This window comes from Ictalurus punctatus, chromosome 5 (assembly GCF_001660625.3).
Source record: "Ictalurus punctatus breed USDA103 chromosome 5, Coco_2.0, whole genome shotgun sequence".
NCBI classification, from domain to species: Eukaryota; Metazoa; Chordata; class Actinopteri; order Siluriformes; family Ictaluridae; genus Ictalurus; species Ictalurus punctatus.
In genome coordinates this window covers 459,555-469,554 of record NC_030420.2, presented here as the reverse complement: position 1 = coordinate 469,554, position 10,000 = coordinate 459,555, and the positions used below count along the sequence as shown (strand labels likewise).

At 44.8% G+C, this 10,000-nt stretch overlaps 2 protein-coding genes across 7 annotated transcripts in view; both read right to left on the bottom strand.

The window, feature by feature from the left end:
- kdm2ba (lysine (K)-specific demethylase 2Ba) overlaps positions 1–6,371 on the bottom strand; it is an 11,147-nt gene extending 4,776 nt beyond the window's left edge. Inside the window, exons 1-5 of one of the 4 annotated variants that reach the window (XM_053680009.1) lie at positions 6,055–6,371; positions 2,884–3,156; positions 2,291–2,434; positions 2,094–2,180; positions 1,609–1,887 (exon numbers count right to left, since the gene is read on the bottom strand). In XM_053680009.1, the coding sequence (XP_053535984.1) occupies positions 1,609–1,887; positions 2,094–2,180; positions 2,291–2,434; positions 2,884–3,156; positions 6,055–6,111 (840 nt within the window). In that variant the 5' untranslated portion in view covers positions 6,112–6,371. Of the gene's footprint in view, positions 1–1,608; positions 1,888–2,093; positions 2,181–2,290; positions 2,435–2,798; positions 2,838–2,883; positions 3,157–6,054 lie in introns of those variants that run through there. The other 3 variants (XM_053680010.1, XM_053680011.1, XM_053680012.1) reach the window with 3 other exon arrangements.
- Positions 6,372–7,648: 1,277 nt separating this feature from the next.
- The window catches only part of LOC108264944 (NACHT, LRR and PYD domains-containing protein 12), a 23,107-nt gene continuing 20,755 nt past the window's right edge, over positions 7,649–10,000 (bottom strand). For all 3 annotated transcript variants that reach the window (XM_053680016.1, XM_053680014.1, XM_053680015.1), the window contains 2 exons: positions 8,424–8,597; positions 7,649–8,330 (listed from right to left, as the gene is read on the bottom strand). In XM_053680016.1, coding sequence (XP_053535991.1) covers positions 8,324–8,330; positions 8,424–8,597 — 181 coding nt within the window. In that variant the 3' untranslated portion in view covers positions 7,649–8,323. The remainder of the gene's footprint in view (positions 8,331–8,423; positions 8,598–10,000) is intronic.

The window sequence follows — 10,000 nt, the reverse complement described above, 5'->3', positions numbered from 1 at the left end:
TCTCCCAGAACCAGTACACTTAAAGGGTTTACAGGGGGTACAGCATGGGGGGTAGGGTGTAGGGGTGGACTGTACAGTGTAGGGGGTAGAGTATAGGGGGTAGCGTGTAGGGGTAGATTGTAGGGGTGGAGTGTACAGTGTAGAGTGTACAGTGTAGGGGTAGAGTGTAGGGGGTAGAGTGTAGGGGGTACAGTGTACAGTGTAGGGGGTAGAGTGTAGGGGGTAGAGTGTAGGGGGTACAGTGTACAGTGTAGGGGTAGAGTGTAGGGGGTAGAGTGTAGGGGTAGAGTGTAGGGGGTAGAGTGTAGGGGGTAGAGTGTAGAGTGTAGGGGGTACAGTGTAGGGGTAGAGTGTAGGGGGTAGAGTGTAGGGGTAGAGTGTAGGGGGTACAGTGTACAGTGTAGGGGTAGAGTGTAGGGGGTAGAGTGTAGAGTGTAGGGGGTACAGTGTACAGTGTAGGGGGTAGAGTGTAGGGGGTAGAGTGTAGGGGGTACAGTGTACAGTGTAGGGGTAGAGTGTAGGGGGTAGAGTGTAGGGGTAGAGTGTAGGGGGTAGAGTGTAGAGTGTAGGGGGTACAGTGTACAGTGTAGGGGGTAGAGTGTAGGGGGTAGAGTGTAGGGGGTACAGTGTACAGTGTAGGGGTAGAGTGTAGGGGGTAGAGTGTAGGGGGTAGAGTGTACAGTGTAGAGTGTACAGTGTAGAGTGTACAGTGTAGAGTGTAGGGGGTAGAGTTAATGGGGGATAGTGTAGAGTGTACAGTGTAGAGTGTAGGAGGTACAGTGTACAGTGTAGGGGTAGAGTGTGGGGGGTAGAGTGTAGGGGGTAGAGTGTACAGTGTAGAGTGTAGGGAGTAGAGTGTAGGGGGTAGAGTTAATGGGGGATAGTGTAGAGTGTACAGTGTAGAGTGTAGGAGGTAGAGTGTACAGTGTAGGGGTAGAGTGTGGGGGGTAGAGTGTAGGGGGTAGAGTGTAGAGTGTAGGGGGTAGAGTGTAGGGGGTAGAGTGTAGGGGGTAGAGTGTGGAGTGTACAGTATAGGGGGTAGAGTGTAGGGGTAGAGTGTAGAGTGTAGGGGGTATAGTGTAGAGTGTACAGTGTAGGGGGTAGAGTGTAGGGGGTAGAGTGTAGGGGGTAGAGTGTGGAGTGTACAGTATAGGGGGTAGAGTGTAGGGGTAGAGTGTAGAGTGTAGGGGGTATAGTGTAGAGTGTACAGTGTAGAGTGTACAGTGTAGGGGGTAGAGTGTAGGGGGTAGAGTGTGGAGTGTACAGTATAGGGGGTAGAGTGTAGGGGGTATAGTGTAGAGTGTACAGTGTAGAGTGTACAGTGTAGGGGGTAGAGTGTAGGGGGTAGAGTGTGGAGTGTACAGTATAGGGGGTAGAGTGTAGGGGGTATAGTGTAGAGTGTACAGTGTAGGGGGTAGAGTGTAGGGGGTAGAGTGTGGAGTGTACAGTATAGGGGGTAGAGTGTAGGGGTAGAGTGTAGAGTGTAGGGGGTATAGTGTAGAGTGTACAGTGTAGGGGGTAGAGTGTAGGGGGTAGAGTGTGGAGTGTACAGTATAGGGGGTAGAGTGTAGGGGTAACTGTAAATGACCACACAGACTTTGATGTTACCTTCTTCTTTGCGCTAGCATCTTCTTCCTCATCGTCATCATCAAATAGTTTCTTCTTCTTCCTGAGGAAGTTGGGCATGTCGGGTCGGGGGCGGGGCATGTCTCTGGGCATCAGCAGCGTGGGCGTGTCTTCACAGGGCATCCTGGGAGTGTCGTCCCTCTCGGCCCTCCTGCGCTCGCCCTCGTCCTTACCGTCCCGTGTGGATTTCTGCTCCCGCAGCAGCGAGCCCGGCAGGTTGGACGCGTACTTAAATCCTGGGCCTCGTTTTTGCTTGCAGGCCAAGAGGACGAGACGAGACGAGACGACTTTATACCTCACGCATTTAATCACCAATTTACACCTCACACACTTCATTCAACATACAACTGTTGCTATGGTTACACGCTCTGATTACTTTTTTTAACTAAAGCAGGTAATAAATAATCTGTGTGATGAAAGTGAAAATGAAACTGCAGCAGCACACTGATCGCTCTTCTGAAACTCACTTTCCCAGTCTTCCCTGCGTAGTTACATTTGGGACACTCCCAGCAGTTAGGGAGCTCGTCGTTCACTACCCCTGCTGCATCCTTCACCTGAGAGAGAGAGAGAGAGAGAGAGAGAGAGAGCTTCTCTTTAACACAAAGCAGTGTTTAGGACACGGTCAGTAGGGGTTAGAGGGATTGGGACGCAGCCCCAGTCTGACCTTTAGGCAGTTAGGGTGGACGATCTCGTTGCAGATGGAGCACTCCATTAGCATGGCGTTAAATTTCTCCTCCTCATCGTCCAGCGTGTCCTCTTTACCGGCTTCTCCACACACCACACACACCGCTGTGTGGGGCAGAACGGGCTGCGCGCACACACACACACACACACGTCAGTCTCAAACACTACTCTGTAATAAGATCATAAACGAAATAACAAATATTATGCATACTACATTCCTTATTGAAGTAATAATAATAATAATAATAATAATTAAGCTTGTGATTTTGGACGCAGCCACACTGAACACTTTACCGGCTAGCAACAAAGCAAGGTGTGTGTACATTACAGCAGAACACTGCCTCGTTAAACAGGACTGCTTCGTGTGTGTGTGTGTGTGTGTGTATATATATTACAGCAATACACTGCCTCATGATGCAGGACTGTTTCGTGTGTGTGTGTGTGTGTGTGTGTGTGTGTGTGTGTGTGTGTGTGTGTGTGTATCTTACAGCGATACACTGCCTCATGATGCAGGACTGTTTCGTGTGTGTGTGTGTGTGTGTGTGTGTGTGTGTGTGTGTGTGTGTATCTTACAGCGATACACTGCCTCATGATGCAGGACTGTTTCATGCGTCCCGGTCCCCCGAACTTCTTCATGTCCTTACAGAAGTGACACTCTCCACACTCGCTCCTCACACACGCCTCACACTTCCTGCAGCGTGTACGTCTCCGCCGCGCCCCCGACGAGCTCCGATTGGACGGCAGCTTGACCACGCCCCCCGCCGAAGACGACGATGTCGACGTAGTGGGCGTGGACGCCGTGGGCGTGGACGCCATCTTGGCTTTGGGCCTGTTAGCTGGCCTTTGCTGTGGAGCAGAGAGGACAGCAGGAGTCTCACACACACACACTAAAATTACTGTACACACACATCACGGAGTCACTACACAGTATAGAGTGTTAATGAAAGTTATTAACCGTGTGACGTCTGCAAACTGTTTACACTTAAAATACAAAATGAACCTAGTTTCTGTGTAGAATTCAGTTCAGTTTTACTCGTGGTGATTTTACCCAGGGACATCGTCCCAAAGCAGCTTACAGAGACAGACGAGTGTTATTACACTGCTGTGACACGTTCATTAATAAACCATTAAGAGTCACTGAGCATGTTCGTTACGTTCTACAGGAATATACAGATGTGAAGTAAAGAAGATTTAATTAGAATCTTAAATGATAAAAGGAAACGTAATCGACAGTAAACCCTGATTAGTGAATAACGACTAAACACTGGAGTCTACAAACACAGAGTAACAGCTACAACACACACTACTGATACACACACACCTACCTGACCAGTACCCTGACGTCACACTGACACCTGACAACAACGCCACGGAGCACTCTCTCTCACATTAACATAAACCCAAAAAGAAACGAAGGCTGTGTTCCAATCCTACTTTCAATGTTACTAAATTTCCACACAAACACACGGTCTCTGTTCCCACTTCTGAAGAACAACTGACTTTCCCATGACACACACACACATACACACACACACACAGAGACACTTCCACTTCCAATAAGTCACTCATTTGAGTACAGTCATCTCTGACCAATCCCAGTACACACACAAATATTTAGACAACGGTACAGTTGGACAATGGAATGGCTGACTGTTACACACACACACACACACACACACACACACACACACACACACACACACACACACACACACACCGATGTGAATGAATAAACCCTACTTAAGAACAGTTATATTTTTCCCTGCAGCGGTGACCGTGAACACACTCTCCACTGTCCTGTTGTTTATTACTTTACTTTCAGTCAATCGTCCTGCAGATGAGTGTGTGAATTAATCACTTGACTCATATTTCTGTGTTTAAATATTTTTTCATAAGCAAAATCTTAAAATGGAGGAGAAATACGTCCTGAACCTGTCAGGCTCAGGAAGACTGGGAAAGGGAAGGGAAAGGGGGGTGCACAAACATTTGAACTGGCCTCCTTTTAATATTATTTCATTATTATTGCAGTATTGGACCATTTAGCAGTTCTAATAATAGAAATAATCCTAATAATAAAGGAACAGCTGATTAGTATAAAATGTCTTGAAGGTGCGCAAACTTTTGCACTGACGGACAAGTTGACGTCATCAAAGAGCAGTGCCCCATCATCATCTGTCAGACATCTGTACAGCTCACTCTGTACACTCACGTACACTCTTCAGTAGGTTTAACACTCACTGCACGAGCACTGACATTGAGGGTGAGTCAAAAATATTGGCACCCCTCTTGTTCTGTGAAGAGCTCAATAACTTAGGGATCGTTTTTTAATTTTCATTTGAATTTGTTAATTATGATTTCATTTAAAAGTTGAACAATGTTTTGGAACATGATGATTTAACTTCGATTTTTCTCTAAAAAAAAATTTAAAAATGTAGATTTCTCTTATAGAGATGATGTTCAGCGGTGATGTTCGGGCTGTGTTCCAATCCAAACAGCTCCCGATTCCCTATTCCTGAAACCAGAGCACCTTCTTTTCCAATTTAATCATCAACTTAAAAGTTTCCTTTTCATTAACTTCTTCAATCTAATTAATAATCCATCATTAAATGTATTAATCCCAAATGGTTTGCTATTCCCTATACATGCGCTCTACACAGGGTATGGACATGGTGATCTTGTACAGCCTACATAGTGTACTACACGTCTGATTTGAGATTCAGACACGGAAAATCATCATTACTCGTCATATTTTGTTTTATTTCGATACCTGGCGCGCTGATGTTCGATTATTTTATGTAGAATTAAAAGTATTGGCACCCTCGGGGTCATTCTGGTCACTCGTCGTTATTACCCCAACAACAATTTTAAAAAAAAAAAAGATAAGAAAATAATTAACATCCCTTATTTTCCCCCCAAGTATTTGTGGGTAAAGTGCTCTAGTAAAGCTCGGCTGAGGATTTTAAACCTGATATAAAAAATATAAAAAGAGAAGAAACTGGAAGTGAAATTGACAGAGAAGAGCTTTTGGTTTCTTTAGCTGTGATACGTCTTGAAACGGGAATGCGGAGGAAAAGGGGGATTTCTGCTGCTCTCCATCCGGGAAGACTAATCTCATTTTCTCACCTACACCTACACCTACACACACACACACACACACACACACACACACACGATTGGTTTGGTACAGAAACTGCAAGACCACACAGGTCTGGTCATGGTCACGCTGAACACAGCCGTCTCCTCTGACCTGTCTCACACCTCCGTGAACATCTAAACGAAACCTCATCTCCATCTGACACCCTAAAACAGAATAAACACAAGATCCGCCTCCTACAACCTTGAAAACAACAACAACAGGGAAACAGGAAATGGAGTGTTCATGCTGAAGTGTTGGAGATTTCACCAGTCTTATAGATTTATGAGAAGATTCTGAGCATCATTAGAGAGGATGAGTTAGAGACAGACAGCTCTGAGCTCACTCCCTTGTTCCCTTCCCGAGATAGGGAGCAGGAGAGAAAGAAATCAAGAGAGAGAGAGAGAGAGAGAGAGAGAGAGAGAGATGTTGTCTTCCATTTTAAAGCGGAATCAGGAAGCACAGGCACTCAGTGAGGGGAAAGAAAACAGTTGATATATTAAACAGTTGAGATATATTTGTGTGTGTAAAACGTTATTTATATAAGGTGTGTGTGTGTGTGTGTATATATATAAATATATATATATGTATGTATGTATGTATGTGCTGACCTGTTCGGCTGTGTCCGAGTCGTAATCTTCATCGTCTGCACTCAGAGACATGGCCATGGCTACTCGATTTCATCGCCAGTCCTACAAACACATAATCATGGCGGAAACCACCTCTTTCCCGCTCCTGTATCTACACACACTGATATTCCCTTTCTCTCTCTCTCTCTCTTCTTTCTCTTCTTTTATTTGTTCTGCCTCGTTTTCTCGCTATATCTCTGCGCTCTCTGTCTAACTAGCCTAGCTCGCTGTTTGTTAGCAGCACAGACTAGCCTGACGCCTGCTGTAATTTGCATATTCATGAAGTGACGCGCCTGGAGAATTCCGCCCAGCCAATCAGAATCCCAAACAGAGGACGGTTACAGCTTACGTGTGAGGTGTCACGAGGCGGAGGGGGGAGTGGCCGCGGGACGGATGCTTGCTTGTCCACAAAGAAATGGCTAGCATGGTGGCTGACGTGATGGCAAGTTAGCCAGCTAACATAAACAAGACGTTCACGTAATTCACTCGACACGTTTATACTCGAGTGACACCCCAGATTTCGTTTCACCGCACGAGAACAAACGACCGCGGTTGTTAAGTGTGTTTCTGAGGCAAATACGAGCGATTTTTTTTCTTCCTCAACGATTTGACGTCTAAGGTGACGACAGCGCACGCGCTACATCTGAACGATTCTGGTTTTTTTGTATTCGACTCTGATCCGGATCCTCACGATACTTCATAATTATCAAGTCGACAAACTAATCACGCAGTACACTAAAATTCATAATAAATTACAGATCTGCAAGTGTGATCTAGCATATCAATAAATAAAAATAATTTCCCCAAGTTCGCAGCCTACGTCGTTTAAAAAAAATCTGAATAAATTTCCACTGAATCGACTCGCGCGCGGGGGAATCGGGCACCACCTCGCGCTAGATCCGATCTTTTCGATTCCGGAATCGTTGGAGTCGACTCTGATGTTGATTCGAAGGGCCAGGATTTTCGATTCTTCACAATAATTTTAAATAAATATAAAACGCACAATTCAAAGTAAACATACATGACGAATACGCAGTGGTATTCTAGTAAACGAATTAATAAATTCCGTGCTGTCTAACTCTGTCGTCTGTGAGAGAAGGTTTCTGATTAATAAAATTCTACTGAATGGAATAGTTTCTGTGGATCAGAGACTTTTCCACATGACTGTGTTCTGTGACTGTGTGTGTTATTTATGTAGATGATGATGTGTGAGAACGTTACAGTAAGACTTTCACTGCATATTATAATGTCAGGGGGAACAGGGGAATGATTACTGTGTGTGTGTGTGTGTGTGTGTGTGTGTGTGTGTGTGTGTGTGTGTGATGGTATTTACATGATGAGTGTGTGATGGTTCTGTCCTGTTCTGTCTTACAGCATGAAATAAACTAATAAATCTTGAAGATGAGCTGCAGGAGATTAAACTCTGCTGCGTTTCTTTCTCTGGAACAATAAAGTTTTGTGTGTAATGCATTCAGCTTCACTCATATGTGTGTGTGTGTGTGTCTGTGTGTATATATATTTATAATGTGTATTTACAGAGATAGAATTCAAGCCACGTGCTGTTCTCAGTCACACGCAGACTCTCAGTAATTTTTATTAGAACTGTAGATGAGTATATAAAGTAAATGTGCAGATAATAACAGGTTTATATAAAGAGTAAATGTACATTTTTCATATAATCAGATTAAATCATGATGCTGTTACACACAACATTATTATTATTTATAAAGCAGTTAGTAAAGACGCTAGTTTCTCCGTTAACTACAAAATAATCAAGTCCAGGCACGTTGTGAACTTCACTAGGAGAAAGGCAGATTCGTGCGCACTCTTAAAATAAAATTGAGTTTTTACTCTGTAAATAAAATTTTAAAAATAAAATAAAATAAACTCTCCTGGTGGACATCCTCCTCTGGCTGATACTGTCAAAGGGGGGTGGGGGTGGGGGGTTTAAGTTATCAAACACTGTCCGTCAATGAGTGGAGGTGCACTCCTAAACTCGCGCACACACTCTTGCGCACCACTCTTGGTGGTGATGATGATGATGATGTCACTGCGGTGTGTGTCAATACTGGACTGTAATATTACGATATAAAATCCTGCAGTGACGTGTAGCTGAGTGGAATAAAGCATGGGGTCCATCACGGTTACTGCTGAAGATCTTCACTGTGAGGACGGACAAAACTCCACGGAACTGGGTTGAAATGTGTGACGGGTCTCCCTCGTCTTAAAAAAACCTAAAGGGGTGTTTTCCCTACATGCTGTAAGACAGAGAACAGGACAGAATAATAGAAATCCGTTAATCACCGTCCATCATCAATCAGCACACACACACACACACGTCAGTAACTTACTCCAGTGTGTCCAGTGTACAGTGTGGATCCTCCAGTAGATCAGAGAGCAGCTTCACTCCTGATTCTCCTGGATTATTAGCGAACAGATCCAGTTCTCTCAGCTGTGAGGAGTTTGATCTCAGAGCTGAAGCCAAAGCGGCACAACCTTCTTCTGTAACTCTGCAGCACGCCAGTCTGCAGAAACATCTCACAGTTACAGAGTACATCACTCAGCTTAACCACACGTACACACACACACACACACACAATCTATACACACTGTACACTTACTAACACAACAGGGATGTCATGATACCAAAAATCTAGTAGTCGGTAACCGATACCACCAAAAGTACACGATATTCGATACCAAAATCGATACCATGGTGTGGTGTAAAAATAAAATGTAAAAAATAAAATAAAACTCTCCTGGTGGACATCCTCCTCTGGCAAGGGGGGGGGATTTGATTTTAGTTATCAAACACTGTCTGTCAATGAGTGGAGGTGCACTCCTAAACGCGCACACGCACACACACGTACACACACACACGTATACACACACGCACACACACACACACACACACGCACACAATACTCTGAATGCAGCTTTAGTATAAATTCACTGATCTGCTGTCGGGACAGAGAGATTTATTAAAGCGTGAATGTGTGAATAATTATGAGTGACACTACTGCATGTCTCTGACAGGACGCGGGCTGAATGGAGATGAAGGAGGAACATTAGGAGGAAGTTTATAACACTGCAGTGCGTTAGCGTCGTTAACAAATAAAGCGATTATGGACCCAGGCGAACAGTAACTGGTAAGTGTTTGTTTCTGGGTTTTTAGCTGAAACTAGTTTCAGCACCGGTTGTCAGACAGAACGTAAACATACATCTCCAGTGTACAGTGTGTGTGTGTGTGTGTGTGTGTGAGTGTGAGTGTGTGTGTACCTCAGTATCTCCAGTGTACAGTGTGTGTGTGTGTGTGTGTGTGTGTGTGTGTACCTCAGTATCTCCAGTGTACAGTGTGTGTGTGTGTGTGTGTGTGAGTGTGAGTGTGTGTACCTCAGTATCTCCAGTGTACAGTGTGTGTGTGTGTGTGTGTGTGTGTGTGTGTGTACCTCAGTATCTCCAGTGTACAGTGTGTGTGTGTGTGTGTGTACCTCAGTATCTCCAGTGTACAGTGTGTGTGTGTGTGTGTGTGTGTGTGTGTACCTCAGTATCTCCAGTGTACAGTGTGTGTGTGTGTGTGTGTGTGTGTGTGTGTGTGTGTGTGTACCTCAGTATCTCCAGTGTACAGTGTGTGTGTGTGTGTGTGTGTGAGTGTGTGTGTGTGTGTGTGTGTGTCTCAGTATCTCCAGTGTACAGTGTGTGTGTGTGTGTGTGTGTGTGTGTGTGTGTACCTCAGTATCTCCAGTGTACAGTGTGTGTGTGTGTGTGTGTACCTCAGTATCTCCAGTGTACAGTGTGTGTGTGTGTGTGTGTGTGTGTGTGTACCTCAGTATCTCCAGTGTACGGTGTGTGTGTGTGTGTGTGTGTGTGTGTGTGTGTGTGTGTACCTCAGTATCTCCAGTGTACAGTGTGTGTGTGTGTGTGTGTG